The sequence below is a fragment of the Anopheles cruzii genome, chromosome 3 (genome assembly GCF_943734635.1).
Source record: "Anopheles cruzii chromosome 3, idAnoCruzAS_RS32_06, whole genome shotgun sequence".
Taxonomy (NCBI): Eukaryota; Metazoa; Arthropoda; class Insecta; order Diptera; family Culicidae; genus Anopheles; species Anopheles cruzii.
The window spans coordinates 62,148,264-62,170,197 of record NC_069145.1 but is presented as its reverse complement, the minus strand read 5'-3'; the positions used below and the strand labels follow the sequence as shown (position 1 = coordinate 62,170,197).

At 51.3% G+C, this 21,934-nt stretch overlaps 1 protein-coding gene across 1 annotated transcript in view; it reads left to right on the top strand.

The window, feature by feature from the left end:
* The first annotated feature begins 540 nt into the window (after window positions 1-540).
* LOC128270744 (zinc finger protein 184) overlaps window positions 541-21,934 on the top strand; it is a 37,196-nt gene continuing 15,802 nt past the window's right edge. The window contains exons 1-2 of the mRNA XM_053008160.1: window positions 541-2,684; window positions 5,970-6,332. Of these exons, the coding sequence (XP_052864120.1) occupies window positions 541-2,684; window positions 5,970-6,332 (2,507 nt within the window). The remainder of the gene's footprint in view (window positions 2,685-5,969; window positions 6,333-21,934) is intronic.

Sequence of the window (21,934 nt, the reverse complement as noted above, 5' to 3'; positions counted from 1 at the left end):
AAAGTGTTGCAAACGGGGCCAGGACCGGGCGGGGACCGGGCGGGATGGGACAATAAATGTTTTTACATGATATATTTATCAGAAAGTTCTTTATCACCTTCGCACGGGGACATAGACACACACACACGCAGCTATTTGACTAGCTCTATGTTCGGGAGTGATTCAAACCGACAACCCAGGTGGCCGTGGGGCCCAGGTGCAGCTCATAATCTGCACCCTGCACTTGCTCCGTCCGTCTTCGCCACTCCCAGCCGCTACTTATCTCTCAAGGCATCCTCGCCCGGTTCTGTCCGCTAGGTACGCCGGGCTGGAGAACCCCATTGAACAGGTCTGATTAGTTGGCAACCGATGCCAACACATCCCCCGGGCGCACGTTTCTTGACCGGGCGGCCCTCTGTGTGTGTGTGTTGTCTAAAGTTTGATATACTTGCCCTATTCCGCAGGTCTCTCTCGCCCCATCGTGTAACGGCCATTGTGTCAAAGGCGCGACTGCCGCGACGCTTGTTCCGTGGCCGTGCCCGTGGCTTCTCGAACATCGACATGCTTCACGACGAGGACACCGAGCTGGACGACGACACTCACCTCTGCATAAAGTGTGGCTCCACCGTGGAGGGAATTGAGAATTACATCAAGCACCGTAAAGTGAACTGCAGCAACCAGACGCAGCAGCAACCAAAGTCCGCGGTGGTGCCGTCGGTCACAAGCGGACGCCCGGAACCGGGGCCCGGAGCGAACCTGGAACCCGGAGCGCCGGCAGGAGCGGAGGGACTACGCGTGACGACAGAGCCGGCGTCGTCCTATGGGACGTTTGACTTCAGCGAAGCGATCAAGGAACCGGACCACCACAAGAAAGTGCCCCGTAGTGCCTATGACTATCATAACTACGAGCCGCAGCCACATCACCATCATCATCACGGACCCGACGAGGACCACCACCAACAGCAGCAGCAGCAGCAACAGCAGGATGAGCCGGAACACCCCGGAACCGGGGCTGACGGTAAATCGGCCGACTACAAGAACGAGGTGAATTACGAGTACGAGCTGGGAGCGGATCTGTTCTTTTCGTCGCTCGAGCTGCAGAGCAGCAGCAAGAAGTCGGAGAGAGCGCCCGGCAACGCGACCGGCTCGAAACGGCAAGTGCGGCTTCGCAAGCCGCAGCAGCAGCAGCAACTACCAGACGACTGGCTGGCGACATCGGCCAGCTCGTCCGATAAGCTTATGAAAGCTGTCAGCGATATCAGCGGACACAAGAAGCCGATGGACCTGTATCCGATATTCCATCAGGAATCGCCTGAACCGCCGACGGACGAGGACGAAGCAGTGAGCGAAGAGGAGGACGACGACGATGAGGATGCGCCGCCCCGGACTCACACCGGTGGCAAGTGGAAGCCAGAGAACCGGCCGTCGGGGAACCTGCTGCAACGGAGCGCCCACCACTGGCGTCAGCAGTGGCTACCTCCGGAACCCGACGAACCGGAGACGACGAGCTGCAAAAGCTTCTCGCCACCACCGCCCGGCCACACCAAGGGCAAGTGGGTGCCGGGTTCGAAGCAGACGCCGCGGCTCGAGGACAAACCGCGGTCCCAGGTCGGCCAGTACGAAGACCAATGCTGCTGGTGCAGTATCTGCAACCGGCGGCTGGCGTCGCGCGCGGTGTACGAGCGGCACCTCAAGAGCCAGCTGCATCTCAAGCGGGCCCAGGAGGAATCGGAACTGGAACGGACCGCCGTCCGGCCGGTCGAACTGTCGAAGCAGCTCGAGGAGTCACGCCAGGAGTCGAGTTCCCAGGCGCAACCCCTGGACCAATTACCGCGACGGATTCCGGATGGTGCGCCGGCGAAGCGAAAGCGCAAGTGTTACTACACCAAGTGTGGCGTCTGCAAGACCCGGCTCCCGACACACCTGCTCGGGAAGCACCTGATCTCGCGGTACCACTACCGCCGGATGCAGAACCACCCGCAGCAATGCTGGGAGCTGGTGCTGCGGAACATGCACCGCATCGTGCTGCAGTCTCCGTTCCAGTGTCAACCGTGCCGGTTCTACGCCAACACGGAGCCCCACTTTATGCGCCACTGGATGTCGGACGAGCACCGGGGAACCGTGGGAGCGCCCGACGGTGGCGGCGGCAAGTTCTGGTGTAGTTTCTGCAAGTTCGAGTGCGACGGTAACCAGCAGATGACCGAGCATCTCCTGGGAGCCGGGCACCGCGAGCTGATCGCCGTCATCAACCGGTCCGTTCCGATCATCATCCGGCGGCTGGCCGACATCCGGTGCGGGTGCTGCGGGCGCCAGTTTCGTTACAACGCCGAGTTACGACGCCACCAGCAACTCTACTGCTCGGCCACCGGACCCGAGCAAGCCGCCCAGGTGTGCACCCGGGTCCAGAACACCTTCGTGTGCGAGCTGTGTGGGGCCTCGTTCCCCGACCGCATCCGGCTGCTGCAGCACGGCCAAAAGCTGCACCGACTGGCGCACTACTACTGCTCGATCTGTGAGTGCTCCTTCGGGACGGCCCAGGAGTCGATGCGCCACCGTCGGACCACGCGCCACAAGACGATGTCGGTGCGGCGGCACCGACCGGGCCAGTTGACGCCGAAGGGGTGCCCCGTTTGCAAGGAGCAGCTGGCGGACATTCTAGAGCTGAAGCAACACATGCACGAAGCGCATCCGGACGTGAAGTACAGGTGAGCAGCCGAACGTCTTGAGTGTGATTTGTCCCAAAAAGGGAAGAATTCTTCATTGGAATTCGCTCCCAAATCGGTACAGCTGAAGAATCCGATGTCCAGGCTCGAGAACTGCGACGTGGGACATTCACATTCAACCCGCCCTTGGTCAGAGTAGCCAAAAAAACCCGATCCCAGACATGCTTCTCGAATGCGTGCGAAGACCCAATTTTGTGGTTCATTGCACACGAACCCCGTTGGCATCACACTAAACCCCTCGCCACTTGTCTCTCATGCTCTCTCTCTCTTCTTCTCTCTCCCGCCAGCTGTCCCGGGTGTGGCGAGTGTTTCGTCCTGGCGCAAGAACTTGGCCGACACGTACGTGACAAAAATTGTACATTTTTCAATTCCTCCACATCGTCGGCCACAGCCACGCCACGGCCGGCCACAATCGATTCGGCGGCCACGACTCATCACCACCCGGCGGCCGACGGTGCACTTCCGGCACGGACGCCGGCAACTTTACCAGCGTCACCGTCAGTGTCGTCATCATCAGCAACCCGGTCGCATCTTCCGGTCACAAATTCAATTATCTCGAATGATTCAATTAAAGTAAATATGAATGATCGTAAACTAGGCAAGGAGCCCCATCTGTATTCTTCTTCGGCGTCCGACCAGCAGCAGCAGCCGGTCCGGGCCCCGGTGGCAGGCGAGCCGGGCCCAGCTGATGAGCCTCGCACCAAAGGTTGGTGTACATATTTCACCGGTTTTTATTTTCCGCACATTCCCGTTGCAGCCAGCCGGCCGCCTCCTTCGAGTGGGAATGGGAATCAGGTTTTCCGGCGCTCGCGCGTGTCAAGTGGCACAGAACAGAACAACTTTTCCCCAACTCCGGCAGGACCCCTTTGGGCCCGGCCATTCTGTCACGGGCGGCCTAATCGGAGATCGGGCGGACACAAACCTCAGACGGTCTCTGGGATGTCATCGAATGGATTCGGAGTTCTTTTTTTGGCTTTTAATTTTTGATCATTCCTTGAGCCAGTAACGTGGACGTTTTGGACAGAACATTTTATAAGACTCTAAAATCTTTTATTTTTGAGCATATATTATATTTGAGTCACTTTGAAAAATTTCTTCAATTATGTGTAGTTTCCAATGGAACCTCTCTAAATCAAATGTTGTTGATTGGTGTTGGCCATCAAGTCTCCAAGGTTTCAATCTAAGCGCAATTAGCAGGTGCGTTACAATATCTGATAATGTAATCTGATCTGATAATGTATCAGCTTTATCAGCAACTCTATCGGTTATCTTTTTCTATGGTTTTGAAATGTTTGACTGTGACAAATGAGAAGCATTAAACCACATTATTTAATACTCGTACCGAATTACTGACTATAAGCATAACGAAGCCATGTTTGCGTGTCTAATGTAGAAATGTATCCTTTCAAGGAACTCTAATTGAAAAAGACTGTGCATTGTCCACTTTTGGCCAAACCTATGAAATTGATAACTGGATGGATAGATTTCTCTTTAAATCAGTCAGTTTTCGTCGAGAAATTCATAAACTGCAGGAGAGATGTCAAACATGCTAAAAAGGGTGATTTAATTTTATTAAAACATTCTTTTCCAGATTAAGATGTTTCATTTTTATTGATTTCATTAAACCCATCTAATATTCATTGGAGATCTAACTGATTCTTAGACTCCACACACACACTTTAAAACTTCTTCTGGTCTGGTTTAAAAGAACTTCTGGCTGACTTGTTTAGTACCCAGGCTAACTTCCATATGTGTTATTGTTGACCATACCTGGCCAGCGATGACAGACCATCAAGTTTACTAGAAATTATCCGTAAAATTAGCGCTTGTTGTTGACGGAAATGCTTTAAATTTGAAGAGTATAATTCATAGTACGTCAAGTTTATTTTAACATCAGGGCGCGACTGTTCAGTCTTTTGAATACCTTCAGTCTTGATTAAAACGGTTTTTACAATTAGGCCGTTGAAGACATTTTGATTGATTGTTAAATCCCAAACAAGCAATCATCGAACCAAAAACACCCTATACAACCAAAATAGCCTATGTAAATTCCATTGAAATTTACACCAAATAGAATAATAGCACGGAACACGGAATCATTTAAACAAATACCACCTTAACGCACTCAGTCGTGGTTTTGCCATGGTTTTTCCTTTTTCCAAAATTTTCTCACAACCCATCTACCTCTTTCTATCGACCTCATTTCATGGCTAATCCCGCACATCGCACTGGCAAAAATCGGACTTGACGCCTGTACCAACAGCCGGTGAGATGGCGCAAAGTTATGCTCCCGGGTCGCCCGACGCCCGCGCCCATCCGAGGGCACCCGGGCCACATTTGCCGCGGTACGGAATTAAACTGCAATCAGCCGCGCCGGTTCAGCCATCAACATCAACAACACCGACCAGGCTCCCGGCAACTCCGGCATCGAATTCGCATTGCTCGGATAATACCCCGGATATCGCCGGAGCACACGGCAGCGAACCAGCGACCCAGCCGGCGGCGTCAGCAGAAATCTTCCTCACGATGGCTAATATTGCGTCCGAGAATAATACTGTTTACGTTGATGAAATTGTTGGCACCATCGCCCAGGACGGTTCGCTCGTTTGCTGGCAATGTAAAATATGCCCATTCAGGTATTTGTTGTGTTATTATTCTGGTTAACAGCATTCACGGGGGGCGCGAGCGGGTCGGGTCGGGTCGGGGTGGCCTGGCGGGGCTCCAATAGGTTCCAATTCAAAAACGCTCCTCGGGAGGATGGAAATTTTCCGAAGCACAAATTTTCCGCCGGGGGTCCTTCGGGCGTTGATTATTTTCTTCTTTCTCCCTCTCGCTCGCTCGCTCGAGTGCGTACCACTATGTGTGTGTGTGAGCCAGAGTGGCCGATTGTCCTTTCGCCACCAAATGAGGACCGGATGAGTGCCGGCCGGAGAGTGTGTTTACCTGTTTGCTTATTTGTTGCTGTCCTTGCTAATTTTCCACTTTTTCGTCCCCTCGGTGTCCCAACAACGGGTCCCCGGGACCCGAGCCGACCCACCTCTCACTCACCACCCAACCGCTATCGATAGCCCCTCCCGACCACCCGACCCTTGTAGAGAGGACTCACGCACTCCTCGCCATATTGGCCGAAAAGTTTGCCGGACAATTCCGCCGGCCCCGATGGTGGACGGCGGCGGCGGCAGGGGTAAAATGGCGCTTTTGCAACCTTCATTAAAATTTTCTCATTTCATTTATTTTGTGTCCCCCGCACCCGGTTCGCCCACACAGCACATCATCGCAGGCCGAATTTCTGTTTCACGAAATTTTGCACTCATCAAAGTTGGATGACAAAGCAAAGTCGTCACGGCGCGCACCGCCCCCGCCGAAGCTCGTCTGCCCCCTGTGCGGCCGCCCGTTCTCGAAGGCTTCGCTCCGGTGCCACCTGCGTCAGCACACCAACGAGCGGCTCTTCCCGTGCCCGCACTGCCCGATGGCGTTCACGCGCAAAACCAACCTCAAAAGTCACACCGATAACATTCACCGCCACCTCCACCACCACCACCGGAAGCCACCCATCGAGCCCACCGATCCTGGTGGGGGCCCGGCGACGCGGCACATTTGTACCACTTGCGGAAAAACGTTCGCCAATCGGTAAGTATCCGGGAGCATAGTTTCATTCTTCTGATTCGTTTCGTTTCGTTTTATTTTTTTCCGGTTCTACATGTTTCGTACGCAGAGGTAATTGTGCGTGGTTCGGCGATTTGACAAAAAACGCCCGAGCCCGAGGAGGAGGCCCAAGGTATTTGGCACGCAATTTATGACCCGCTGGGAAATATCGGGAAAATGGTTGAATATTTAACGCAAGGTTTTTCGCCCCCCGGAAAGATGTTCCACGCGCTCCGCTAATGTCCGCGCCTGTGGACTGTGTCTTGCTTGGTGTGGCATGCTTCGAGATAGGAGGAATTAATAAAGAAAGGTTTTACGACCACCCGAGGGCGGGTGGGCCGGAGAAAGAAACCCATTACCGGCGAGCCCGACGGAAGCACGAAAGATAGGTCAACGCGCATTCAAATGAGAAGAAACAATTTGACGCTACCGTGTCCGAGACCGGTGCGGGCCATGTTTGGGGCCAGTATTTTCCGCTCCGCAAGCGATGAAATAATCGAACGCAGCCTGGTGAGGTGGCAGAATTTCTAATTTGCGATTTGAATGCTCCAGAGCGCTCCCGAGAAGCTTTACAATGGGTAGGATTGCTAGAGAACAGCGCTTGATGCCCATAAAATGTAGTTTATATTAACGGCTGAGCTTTACATCGCGAAGTAGTTGGTGGCCTAGGTGGTCGACGCTCTGTCCTAAATGGTCACCGGCGGTTCGATTCTCGTATGGAAGACGCGCCACACCACGACCTTTCCAATTAAGTAGAGTTTTATCACGGTCTTACTTTACTGGTACCTCAAAGAGTGCGTGTGTGTGTCGTTTGACAAATGTTTACAAAACAAGGCTGGCGAAATAATTATAGGTGGCAAAATGGAGAGCCAGAGCCCCCAGAACTGGCGGCGAGGACCCCGAAGCATATCACGGTGCTCTAAAACTGACAACTTTATGTGTGACCACCATCGAGCCATCGAGAAACGAGCAACCTAAGCAGGGCAGCAGTTTTGATGTCGTGACGGTAGGCAGACGAAAGACAAAAGGACGACCTGAATCGGTGCTTTGTTGTGTCGTGTATCCGTGTCGATCCGTCCCCTCGAAGACCGTCCTTTCGAGGCGCGGCACTCACTCACTGATATGGGCGCGCAAATATGTTGGGAGAACAGCCCTCCGAGGCGTGTGTGATGATGAAGCCCGGGTTTTATGTGCGAATCCTTTCCGAAAGGTACGTGCGCGCCGCACATGTAAATAATTAAACATTTTTACATCCCACCCAACGGGTACTTTACGAGTGTCAGATAAGCAGGATGGCGCTCAAACAGGCGACGCCGTAGATTACCTCCAAAACCGGCACCGAAATAAGATGCGCACGTCACGTTGGGCCGGCGAAATATTGCCGGTCCTTCTATCGGATCTACAACTCTTCCGGGGGTGGCCACCCGAGATATGCTGCCAGATCAGTCCCAACCTCAGCCACGTCTTTCTCACTGACAGGCTGACTGCCTGAAGAGGAAGAACTTGAGGGGTCAGATTCCGATGTGGTCCCCTCTACTTCGTATCCTCACCGAATGTCCACGAGATAATTCAGCAATTATCCCTCGACACCCCGCCAGCCCAAAGGTTAAACGGCGGCAGAATGTCAAGGAATACCTTACCCTCCGTGCCCGGTCCGGTCCAGTCCCGGTTCTATCGGCCCGCCACAGGTGGGAGCAACGGACCGGCAAACTAATTCACGATCCGTACATCAAGATCACTTAACCGTGTGAGGATTTTCCCGTGGCGAGATTTTCTTTATTCTCCGGTATCCTCGGTTCCTCGGTAAAAGATTCATTGTAAGTGCCCCAGTGTCGCCTCTGGTGGGTGTGGTGTCTCTGGTCCGCGTGCACGCTAAACACCGACCCAAGTACACCCGGATCGACATTAGCGCCAATAAAATTCGACCTCAGACCACGCGGACGCGCCATTAGGCGAAGGCGAAGCGTCCCCGGTCCGGGTCAAATGAACCAGAAAACAAGGACCAACCCGCTCCCGCGTCCAGCGGGTCTGAAACTACACACAACGCCGCACATATCGGAGCGATAAAATGCAAAGTTAATTACAGAAAATCTAACGTAATTTGTGAAAATAGCTACTTGATCTGATAGATTTATCGAAAAAAAAGGTGTCGCTACCAGGGTGCGCGCCCGCGCGTCCGGATTCGACTCATTTGGGTTTTTCCCGGGTGTCCCCGTACCATCCGTAGCATATTAGAGTTACCCATCGGAAAACCTCGGGATCTCTTCCGTTCCTGGGTTGCTGCGGAATGGAATTAGCAATTAATGTCCTGCGGGCGCAAGCTAATGACGAGAGACACCGGAGGCCGATGGGGCTCGGCGATTTCTTTTCGCCCTGCCCAGGACGGGCGATGGGCCTTCTGAGCATAAAAACTCTTCCTCGGGCTTCGGCAGCATTGCCGAAGTGGGATTAATAAGTGTCCAATGAATAAATTGACTCACTCGAGCAGAATGAGGTTGACCTGGAAAACTATACGCGATCTCTTGCACGATGCCCGTGCGATTAGGATCGTTATTATATTCTATCCAAAAGCGAAAAAAGAAAACCGAAAGGAATTATTTTGAAGGCCATAAAAACCTGTCACTCATAACTTATTTCGCCTGTTCTCTGGTGTTTAAATTTGAATACTTCCTTCAATCATTATCGTTTGAAGTTATGCTTTGCTCCTTAAAATATACAGCCTAACAGATTATTCAGTTATGTAACATTTTATCTACTTTTACTATTTGTTTTATGTTCTTTCAGTAATATTTCTGCCTGTTTTGTCTGCGGTTAGGTTAATGTTGACATTCTTTTACTGTTCGTTAGCATTCCAAAGTTCATTTAGATATGAAATGTGGCAAATCAATCTCTCGCCGAAAATTCATATGTTCAATACAACTTTAGGCTGACTTTCTTTCCAAATCTACGTTAAAATCCTGTTAACGTCAATCATTTTATTGTCATTGTGCTTGTATTTAATAAGAAGCATCTGATGATGTTTTAGAAGTACTCCTAATGATAATGCTTTCATAATTTGGAACATTTTGATAAAACCAACAATGTTAATGTTCGTCAAAGTATGATTTGATTGCTCATTGAAGCTCCGTCGGACATGCGTTTTACAAAATAATTTCTGGGAACGGTGTGTGTGTCCTCTGTCGTCGACTGCAAAAAGACACCATCAAACGCCATCGGCAGCATAATCCGCCCCGGGGTGTTCATCTGGCCAACCGGGGGGCGCGCGCTTCTAATTGGCAGCTGCAGCGGTGTAGATAAATTTTGAATATACCCAAAACGGTCTATCGGCGATCCTGTGCGCGGCGCTGTCAATACCCGCGTGCTGTGAGACCGCCGCCGCCAGTGTGTGTGCGGTCTGTACGGCCCGTCATGTCCTGTGACCGGCGGCACTGGTTTCGGACGAGATGACGACATTGTTGACGCCGCCGCCGCCGACGTTGCTAACACGCCCGCCGTAACTGGCCAAGCCGGAGTATTTACCGGAGTTCATCGTGGCCGCCTCTTAATTGGTGCGATGTTACACTGTGGACAAGCGACTCGCACCACAACGACGGTGGCCCAGTTGGCGCATAAACATAACAGCACATAACTTTCCGTCACCGGACGGACGGACGCTTTTATGCTCTGGCGCTCGGTCGCCCTCTGGCTGGCCCAGGCGAATCATTTTTGTGATCAACCGAACGCACCCCTGTCGACATAAAGTCACAGGACACCACGGACCGTGGCGTAGCCATAACCGTAACAGATGGGGAGTCCAGAGAGGTCCAGAGGACGACACTCGGCGACGACGACGACGACGACAACGATGGCAACGAAGCCGGTACGATATTAATATGACAAGCCTCGTGTGATATACACTACCCCAACGCATATATTTAACGCCACCCCCCTTCTATCGTTGTCCCTGGCCGGCAATGCGGTGCGGGTGCGGGAAGTTGTCCCAAGATTTACAATCTCTTCCCCGAGCGGAACACTAATCGTTGCCGGAATAATCGGCCAGCTGGGCTTGGCAGGCGGGACCGGCAGGTCCATCACCACCGGTTCCTTAACCTCTCAAGGACACTCCAGGAGCGGGCGTTATCAGCGAATAAAGGGCGTGCACTGACAATAGCGAGCAAAAGAAACGCCACGTCTTTATATAACTTTCTTTTACCTTCTTTTGATGTTCTGTTTGTTCACGGCTCATTGCTTTGTTTATTTCCAGTTTTCAAATGTTTATTATTCATTTATTTGTATATTTTCTTTTTTTTATATAAGCTATTTTATTCTTTCATTTCGTTGCTTTCACTTTAGTAGTGAGAATAAAACGTAAGCGACTTCTCCAGAACGACTAACCATTAGTAGCATCAGAGAAGTTGGGTGCAGTTTTATAGAAAGAAACAGTTTTCCCTTGATTGTTCCGTTTTCCTTTTTATGCTTCTTTTCACATTGTATTCGCAACATGTATCCTTATTTGCCATTTTTATTTATTTTTTTTTTTTTGTATTCGACACATCTCTTCGACATTTACATTCCATTTCTTAAATTAAAAAGCTTTAACTGTTTACTTATTCGAGGCCCCCACCTCTGCACAGTGACGCTGAAGTTGCCACCGTTTATCACGCGTGAAGACAGACGCGGTCGCCCATCTGCTGGCACTGGTCGCTGGCTGGTCGCCCCTCGGTCTCGGCGTAAATGATCCCAAAAATTTATCTAATAAATTTCTGACAGCATATGCATCGTTAAGCGGTGCCCTTTCGCAGCGGTTGCGGATCTTTCCGTGAAGAAGCTGCGACGAAGCAGCGGTCGCAATTTGCCTGGCCCGGTACGGATATGTACGTTCCAGTCGCCGATGTCAGCTAGATTTAATTACATATTCATACACCGTGCACGGCCTCGGCCCCGAACGGCAGCACCAAATCTCATCGCCGCCGGGGCCTTCGGCTCCTTGCGCAAGGAGCAAAGGATAATTCGATTGAGTTTTGATGATTTCCCCGACCGAGTGGCAGGCCCCGAGTGGCAGGCACACGCAGGTTAGGAACACCGGAAACAGTAGCGCCAAATGCCCGCCCGCCAGGAAATGAGGCCCCGAATCCCCAGGAACATTTCGTGTAATTTATTGCCAAAACACCACTTACGCAAGGGGAAGTGGTCTAAAAAAACACACACACACACACATGGGCCTCGTCTGGGGCCGAAACTGCAGAGTCCGGAAGCCAAAAGTGTATCCGAGACGCTGGCCCTGATGAGGTATGTGGGATCCGCCGAAAACCGCTACGGTGCCAATTCATCCTGAATACCATTGCCTCGTTAGTAGCGCTCCTTGTAACGCGGCGCTCCAAACAAAACATGCACCCCACCACGACCCTCTCGTAATGGGTCCTGGGGAACCCCTTCTGCCGGGCGACACACATGTAGAAAAAGATTAAAATTATTTCAGGACAGTTCCGAAATAATGGAGGGTTCTTAGAGCCAGGGACTCTCCACGACTCTCCCTCTCTCTGTGTCTCGCGCAACTTGACCAATCCCTTAACTTCTGCGGGTGCTGCGCGGGTCACCTACACCGGGGGTCCTGTGCGGTCCATCTTTTGTCGCGCACTGCAGCAGCCAACGGTGTTCCGTTTGAATTTCCTGTGTATCGGCCCATCCGGTCCCGGGGAGCGGTAGGTGCCTGGGGTGGTAGGCCCGGGTTCGGGGGATGTCCGGGGTCCAGCCAAAGTCGCCGAGTTTCGCTTTGGCCGCGCAATACCCCATTAAGCATAAGTATAAATCTAAATAGCAAATAAATTATGAAGATTTTCATTTTATTCGTTGTCGGTAAAATTGTACAACCCCATGGCCCCCGTGCGCAGGTGGACGACAGGACGCAAGGACGGCTCCTTTTTTGTTGCCATTATTGTTTATTTGTACCGAAAGAGGGAAATCCTTTAGACGGGCCAGGGAATGTAATGATACTATTGTTCAACACATTTCATTGGAGGCTTTTTGAGCCCAACTGTGGCCCGTAAATGAAAGTAACTAAAATTAGATCGAAGTTCAATGACGCTTTAGGTTAAATAATGCCGCATTGAATGGAACGTAAATTTATCCTTAAAATGTATGATAAATTCGCGAGTCATTTTTTATTTAATAACAATTACAATAAACCCATTTATTGGTTTTGGTTTCGATTACATCGATATTATTTAAAAAATCTTATGATATGATTATGATTGTGGTTTGTTCTAACTAATTAGCGAATCTATGTGAAATTATTGTAAGCTTTAAGATTTAATTTTAAATTCCCAATGTCACTTTCAATCTATTTTCTATTTCTTGTGAATTTTGTCCTCTTTAGACATTTTCTATTTACATTTTGATTATTTGTGCCATTTCGGATTCGAGTCTAGTAATTAACCCCTTTTAGTTGTTTATAAAATGTATTTGTTTTATTTTATTCGCATTAGTTTTCCTTAAGTACGCCTGCTTAAGGAAAACACATGTAACCAGCAACCATTTCAATCTCTCATTAGCGTGGTTCGACAGCCAACCGGTCCTTGTTGCATTTGTCCACTCATCCGTGTAATTTCCACCGGGACACCATGGCCCCGAACCGGTCCACGGCTTTGAGATGAGCAACAAAGCCAAACACACAAAAGTAAAAGAGCAACATTTATTCAAAAGACATAACAAAACACAAATAGCGGACAATTACAAAACAACGGACGCTACACACACCGTGCGCGCGATCCTCAATAAAACACCGTCAAGGAGCAGCCAGCGGGTCCAGCGGTCCAGGGGGTGACCATCGCACCCAATTCTACGTCCCGGTATGTTGTGGATTTGTTTTTTTTTGCTTTCGTTAGGGAACGAATCTGAGGTTATGTCGTTTGCTCGTTCCGTCAGCCGTTGTGGTCCTTGCGACTTCCCGAGCACCGCCACGTGGTAATGGTTGTCCGTGCGCGCTGTGTGTGTGTGTTTTTTACGATACTTTCTGTTCAGTAAATTCTTTTCTATATAATTACAGTCGACGGCAATAAACAAGTTGTAGGCATTCTAGGTTTCGGCCACTCTCGCTCTCTCTCTGTCGCTCTCGGGACATCTATGCGAAAAATAAAACACTTTACTATCGCTTTAGCGCACTTTGGCCGTCGGATTTCGGGCCGCCGCCGCCGGTTTATCTTCGAGTGCTGCTGACCAGCGAAGGAAAGTTTGGGTGCCCACCATTCGGGCACCGGCACCGCAGAGGATCGTTTTGGCCGGTCCACCCGGAAGTGAACCCGATCCTTGGGTGTGTAACGAGGTGTCCGGAACCGCCAACGACCGAGAAGCAAGCCGGACACACTTTGTTTTATTTCCGTCGACTGGCCGGTGAATATTTGCAATAATGCCCACCTCGATCGTCACCCATTTCTACGGGTGTCTGTATGTGTACGAATGGGTTTTACCATTTGCCTTTATTTTTTTTTTACCAACTTACTGCCCTTCGCTGCCGTTCGGGCCAAGACCAAGACCACCGAAAATGACCAGAAATGATTCCAAAACCCATTACCCGTGGGTAGCGTGGACGCGGGCATTTCGTAAATCGTCCGTTCGCCCGTGGTCCGTGCCAGGTAAACCGGACATTATGGGGCCATTCGACCGGCGGCGTCGGCGACGGCCACGGCGAACCATCATCCTGAACGCGCCCGCGGCATACCGCACCCCGAAATCGGTTTCGGATGCATACTTTTGTCTGTATTTATACCATTTTTTTATGATGATCCTACGCGCGGGAGTCCGGCCACAAGACGGCCACGAACGCTTCGGTCTCCGGTCAACCCAATCCCGGCGCATTTCGGTTCAATCCGAATAAATAGATTAAATAGCAAAACTGACCGCGCGCGCCCAGAACACGGCGGAGGTAAGGGCGCCCCCGTCGGAACAACCCGAATTCCCTGCAACACTTTTGTGCATTCGAATGCGGAGGTGAAACGGAATCCCCGGGATTCCGTGTGGTGGGATTTTGCGCCGTTCAATGTCTATGTGGTGTCTCCCGCTAACCGATTTCTTTGATTTTGGCGCAGTGGTTTGCGTCTGGCGTGTGTGAGTGCGTGAAAGGTTTTGCCGGAATTCCGATCCTTGTGGCGGCTTCGGAGGTGTTTTTTTTTGTTGTGAGTAGACCAAAACCTCTCGGTCATATGTTTTTCAAAACTTGACAACTTCCTGTACATGTTTATAAAACATAAAACTTAATGCAATTGTTATTATTATTATCATCAAAACTCAAGCTATTTTAAAAGTAGAAATAAAATTTATTAGAACTTCTTCTGCCTGCAAAAAATACCATAAGTTTGCTTATAACTCAAACAGTATTTATTCTTCTAAATCTATTTCATTATCTTTAAAATAGTCGCTACGCCTAGTTTTCTGTCAAAGCCTAGTTTTCTGTCAAAAATTCCAAGACCACTAACATCTTCAAATAAAACCTTTTAGTAGACAATGTCTTGGAACGAGTCATTTCTCATTTCTTTGACACTTTATCAACCATCATCAAACGCAACATATCGCAAGATAGAGCTGAGAACGATTCCTCACCAGTTATAAAACCTTCCCAAAGTCAGCACACACACACACACTGACAACGAAACGAGGGGCATTTGTTCCGGTAAAACAATATTGATCGCTTCGAACATATCCGCCACACGACAACCCGGGCACGGACGATTTGATGGCCACCGAGGAGCACCAGCAAGCGCCAGAATGGCCAGATAATGGCCGTCGGCCTGGAGGGACATTTGGGAAGCCTTGGTCCACCCCAAAAGCACACACCCTCGAGAGAAGGCCAAACCCCGAGCCATGGCCATTACTTTTAATTTCTTTCGTCCCGGTGCACGGTAATCGTTTTCGAGAGCTTCTTTAGCGCTCGTTTGGTTTTTTGGAGTTTTTTCTTGGCTCCTAGGGCTCCAAAGCATTGGTCAGTGCCATGGCCACCCTGCTGGCTTCCTTATTGGCCAGTAGGGTAGGGAGCTTAAGGAGTGCACCCACCCGGTCGCTCTCACCTGTGCGGCATCGGCTTGGTTTATGGTGTCCGACGGCGAAAACACAAATGCCCTATCTGGCGACCGGCGAAGAAGGATACCTTAGCCCACTTGCAGTACACCGCCCTGCCACCATACGTTTTTCTCGGCGAAGATGCTCCCGCTGGCTTCGGTTGCAGATCTATGGCCGCCGGTCGGTCCGCCTGGGTTTTGATAGGCGAAAAAATATTCCTTATTTCAGTTGACCAGAGCATAAATGTCTATAAGTATTTTCACAATCCACCCTCTGGAGTCCCATCCTGGAGCCAATCGTCTGGAGGCCACCGTCAAAGGTCAGCTTGACCGGCTTGACCACTTCGAAAGCTTTCTTCTGCAGGTGATAATAATATATGTGGCCCTGCCCGGCGGAGAACTGCATTTATGCTTCTTGCCTTTTCCGCAGCCAGCCAACGCAGGGCTATCGCAAATTCCTGAAATTCGGATGAATTCCTGGCCACGGCGAAAGGAGTGCCAATAAAAAACAAAAAAACTTACTGTTCCAATCCTTTCTCCAGCAACGGCTAAGCCCGGTCCGGTAAGCCAAGACCCACACTGGCCGACCCGGGTGGTGTTTTATGGAGCCTCTCGTCGTCGGTGTCGTCGATTGAATACTTTTATCGCACACCGGGCACAACACGCCGTCGCCGCCGCCGTTACATGATTTACGGTCCGACACGGGGCGTTCGTGCTAAACATCGTGCCACAAGTCACCGGAAAGCCGGCCGCACATTGCACGCATTCCGGCGTGTGCGCCGAAGGACCAGACGTTTGACGTTTCTTGTGGACACCCCGAATGTGCTCGATTTCTTCGTCGACCCCAGCGCAACGCACCCAACCCAGACATTCGGACACTACTCGGTGAGGGACATTTTTTAGTCCCCTCCTCCAGGTCTGATGGGCCGCTGTCTGACCACAAACAGACCCAAGCCCATGCCGAAACACCGCAACCGGGGTTTTATCGGAAAACGATTTATAAGCGACAATCGCCAAACACTCGCGTGGGGGGAAGTGGGTAAATGAACCCCCGGCGATGTACCCGCCAGCGGACGGCTGGCCATGAAAAGCGAAGGACACGTCGGGCGTTTATAAATCTTCCCGATATCCAATGCGGAGCATCAAACCAAGCATCAAACCACGGACGCCCGGCTCAAAAACTCAAAACCCTTCCGGCAAGGGCCCACGGCAGTGGAACCATCGAACCGGAAATGAACACATCTCGGTTCCGATGGTGCTGATGATGATGGTGGTGATGATCCTCTCCGGTGTGCCGTGGTAATGAAGTGTGCACGGAAGTATTTACCACCGCACCGATACCACCGATTCCGTTTCCGAGTGATTGGCTGGGCGGCTCGGGCGTCCCGGCCATGATCCATTCGCCATGTCGCCATTCGTGGCGAAACAAATCATTCTTATCGCGTTCCCCCGTTCGGCGCCAGGACACTGCCGGCCAAGGTGCAGTGCGGTGGGGTCCTTTTGTCGGGGTCCTTCAAGGGCGAGATGGTTGCCATTGCCTGTGACCCACCGATCGCCGCCGACATGGCTGATGTTGACACCGTGCCACAGTTGATTTAAGACACGACCGCCGAAGCCGGGCATCGCACAGATATCCTGGCTCGCTGGCTCGGCAGGACGCATCGGTGCTCACGCGTTACGGCACTTCGGTACGCTGCATCTTGCCGGTCCATAGTTTTTTATGCAATGATTTATTGGACATCTAAAATCGGCTGTCACTTTTCGCCCGTGCGTGGTTCAATTTAAATACATCATAAATTTGGCACCTTCGAACAGTCTGCGGTTTGAAAATTACTAGAGGACCTTCGACCAACTCGAGCCTCAGGTGGTTTCTGATATAAATAATACATGTCGGTTGAAACTTTCAATCAATGTCCGATCAAAAATAGTTCTGATTGCTAACGGTTTTTTACTATGAGACAAACCGGGATAAGACTCGGATGACTTAGACGAACATAATAATATCATTTCTTTTAATTCAATCTTAATCATCAAATGAATCGATAAGATCACTAAACAAGCTCCATCAAATAGAGCGTACTAAACATGTATTGGCCTTTTCAACTGAGTTGTTGAGTAATAGTCAAACACCGCGACCGTTCCGTATCTTGAAGTCCTTTATTATCGATCACGAAAGAAGCGATCCGAAAGAAGCGACGAAGCGACTCAAAATTAGTCCGTCTGGTCCGGCGTTTCGCTTATCACTCCTGGTTCTTTCGTAATGCCAAGAGTGTCCCAGAGAGTGTCGACCGATGATCCTACCTCTCTCACTCGTGAGTCGATCGGTGATCATCTCTCTTGGCTCGTTGGCGCTCGGCGGGTCTGCAGCTTGTTTGCAGCTGTGCAAGCCTGGCATGCAAGTGGCGGCTAGCTGGCTCTACCAATATCGGCGGCTATTGGTAACACTCCCCCCCAGTACGACGACGCGGTTGTCGGTTGACGTCTTCGTACGATAGCCTGCTAGCGGCCGCCGCGCCTGACAGTTTGTGTATTGTTTACCTGCGCTTCTTGTCTCGTTGTCAGGCTGTCTGTTGCTGTCCCGCTTCTACGTTACGTTTTCAATCAACACGTTCGCTATCAACCTCTCTCCCTGCTAATGCCTTTGGTGAGGCCTGATTATTACGTATTTCGCGATTTACTAGTACCTCTCTTCTAGGGTTTTCGTGCGGCCTCGCGGCCTATGCCCTTGCCGGGCTGGTTCCTATGCCCTCGCCGGGCATCCCTAATTCTATGCCCTTGCCGGGCCGGGTATCGTTCTTGTTTGGGTTCGGATGGCATCACGTCGAGAACGGCGAGTTTCGTGACGGGTCGTACATAAGTGTTTTTCGCCGTCCTGACGCTTGCTGATCTAACCTGTCCGTCCCGCTTGCTGACGAACACTCGGTCCACCGCGCCCTTCGGCCAGTAGTTTCGGGGTAGCTTGGGATCGGCTATTACTACCACGTCACCGATGGAAGCCGCTAACGGCGTCGCTAGATTGTCCGGGTTCATTTTAAGCTTATGGGACAGTAAAATCACAGCCACGAGCACGAAGTCGAGAACGAAGCGCGATGTGGTCGCCGTAAACATGCTCGACGCCGTCAGCAGCATAGCATAGTCGAAGACAAACTCGCCGCTTATGATCGAACCGACGGTGGTCGCAAAGATAGACACAATGAACGCCGCCACGATCGCTTGCACCTGTACCGACGCTATGTTGCCAGGGACCATTCCGCCGCTCGGGTGGCTGGGATCACCACCACCTCCGACCGCATCTCTTCCTGCCGCGTCACCATCGCCATCGCCACCAGCATTGTCCAGCTGCGCCCGCTTCGCCACGGCCATCGCGCCATCACCCTCACCGACATCAAGACCAGCCAGGCTGCCGGTCTCGGCACTGCTGATACCGCCCCGGTGGTCCGTCTCCGACGATGCGATCGACGTCGTGATGATCGAGGTTGGTGAACCGCTCGCCGATAATGGATGATTCGGAGACTCATCCGCTCCATCACCGTTGTTGCCTTCGTCACTCCGAGACTGAGCTGCTACTACGTTCTGCCTCTGGTTGGTGCCTCCACAGACGGTCCATCCTAGGCGGGACTTGACCGCTACCGGCGTGTTTGCTGCGCCCTCTCGACATTTCAGTACCAGCCCTACTTGAAGGTGCCCAATTCCGATGAGGAGTCTTGGGCGGGCATTTGAGTACGTGTCCAGTGGCAGGCCCCGCAGGTGGGGGTAATGGGCTTGTAGGGCTTTGCCGTCGAGCGATTGCTCCGGCAGGTCCAGTTTCCGCACCGTCTTCACTCCGGCCAGAGTATACTGGTGCCCCTGTAGCTTGCCCGAAACCGTCAGTGTCACGCTGCGCGATGCCTTCTCCACGCGAGTGACCCCACCCGTCCATTGTAGGTGTAGGGGCTGGCTGGGCCCCTCGAGGCCGAGTTCATCAGCGAGCCCGTCCTCCACCAGCGTGAAGGACGACCCTTCGTCCACGAAGGCCACTGCCGTAACCGGTCCGCTCTTACCGTATAGTGTGACGGGATGGTACCGAAACCGGGGGCTGGCATTGCAATCCTCACAGGTTTGAACGCAGTGCGTTGCGTGCTCTCCTGCGGCTGACGACGGCTCGCTAGCGGTGGCCACCGTAGGCGTTCCTTCGCGGTGCAGTAGGGCGTGGTGTTGTTCCGTACACCCCTGGCTGCCACATGGCCGAGCTGTGCATGGGCCCTTATGCCGACGCAGGCAAACGAAGCACAGGCGACTCGCCCTAGCGACCTTCCAACGCTCCTCTATGCTCGTGTTGATGAAGCGGCCGCATCGATCTACCGCACGGCATTCCTCTCCGCAACCGGCACACGTATTTGCCGGCGGAGTGGGCGTGCGGTTTGGTGAGGCCGTTCTGGGAGCGGGGAGCGGTCCCTGGCGTGTGGCCTGACTCTCCGACCTCATCTCCGGCGGTGAGTCGCTTCGCACGCTGTAGTCGGTTCGGTACCGTCCGCCACATTTGTCCTGATAACTTTTTGCGTCGGTGTATCTGTCGCTACGCTGCTCCGCTCGATCGTGCCTACGGTGCGATCGGCTTGCTTCGGCCACCCACTCACTCGTCCTAATCACGCAGCTTCCTCGATATCGGCTGCCACTCTGCGGCGTAGGCCTGAGTGACCAGACGCGCTTCTTCATTTCTGATAACTCTTTTCTCATCTCGTCCTTCATCTCCATCATCATCGTGCGCATCAACGTTTCGGCGCGCGCCGCTCTCGCGGCCGCTGACCCTGTCGTAGGGGCCATTGCTTCCCGGTAGCCGGGGACGCATCGCGTCGCCATCGCTCCCGTGCTGGTTTGCGTTGGCGTCATCCTGCCACTGGATGCTGCACCGCGTTGAGCTCGCTCACTCACTTTCACGCACGACGAACGCACTATGGTTTTCCCTTACCGGGATTTTGTTGGTTTCCCCTTGCCGGGGTTTGATTTGTTTCACCTTTGAGTGTTGCTAACACTCTCGGAAATAATTTTGCAGTGTTAGCAAACACTCTCGGATATAATTTTGAGTGTTGAGTAATAGTCAAACACCGCGACCGTTCCGTATCTTGAAGTCCTTTATTATCGATCACGAAAGAAGCGATCCGAAAGAAGCGACTCAAAATTAGTCCGTCTGGTCCGGCGTTTCGCTTATCACTCCTGGTTCTTTCGTAATGCCAAGAGTGTCCCAGAGAGTGTCGACCGATGATCTCTCTCGCTCGTGAGTCGATCGGTGATCATCTCTCTTGGCTCGTATGCGGCTCGCTCTGTTGTTCGCAGCTTGTTTGCAGGCCTGGCATGCAGTGGCGGCTAGCTGGCTCTACCAATATCGGCGGCTATTGGTAACATGAGTCAAGCGGCTGATTAGGTGTTCAGAGTTAGAAACTTTACTTCACTTCAGACACGTAAGGAAATAAGTCCGAAATATGTGTCATCTATAGATTAAAGCTGCTTTTATGGATTCCATGTGACTTGATGATTCCTTTTTAAATATTTACTATTTTTGCTAAACTACAAAGTGCCTTCACTTTAATTATCCTTTATGATAAGTAGCATTCGACAGAGTTTAGAGTGAAATTAAACATATTGACTATGTTTGGGATCTCCGTATCCTACTTGAATCTATGCTAAGTTTCATTCCGCATTTCGAACTATCAATTCCTAAGGCATATACCACACCCTACAACAAAAGTTTACGCGGTTTGATGTGAGGAAGATTGAATGGCGAGGCGAGAATGCGCTCAATGCTGCTTTGGTCAATATCCTGACTCTCTCTCCAGTATAGGAATATTTCATTCTTGGCTTAGTAGTATAAGTTATTACACTACTAGCCTTGGACAGTTCAACCAATTAAATTTTATGTTCGATATACTCGTTCGCCTTGGGAGAATCGTGCCCTAATTTTCTTCTTAATGAATCACGCGAATATGAATGACGTAAACCTCCAAATTTCGTCAAATTTAATTAAATGACGACGAATTCATACAGCATCGTCGCAGTATCAGCTACGAAAATGAAATACTTTGCACGTCACCGTCATTTGTAATAAACCTCGGGATGGCAAGCTTAGTTGTGTGATTCGTCTGAATCGACGAGATCCTTCATTAGAGTGTACAAATGGAACCTGAAGCTACCGCTCTTGCGCAGCATCCCAAGTCCCATTGACACGGTAGACCTTTTACCATTCGACACAACACCTACCCTGCCAAGGGATTCCTCTTTTTCCATTCTTTCCGCCGTCGTTTGGGTCGTCATTTCCGTGCACGGTTCTAAAAATTACACCGTTTGCGAGTTCCCTTGGGAATACTATTTCTTGCGCCCGTACAGCCACAGCCACGGTGGTGTTTGAGTTCGGCGTTTCAAAAAATCAAATCTTCGCCAGACTGGCGAGTTATGAAATATTCAGCACACGAGGTTCACAGAATTTCATCCGATTCCGCTCATTTCCGGAGGTTCCACCAATTTCGAAACACACACTCGCTTTATGCCACGCGAGTTCGCGATGGCGAAGGACTCGCGACCGTT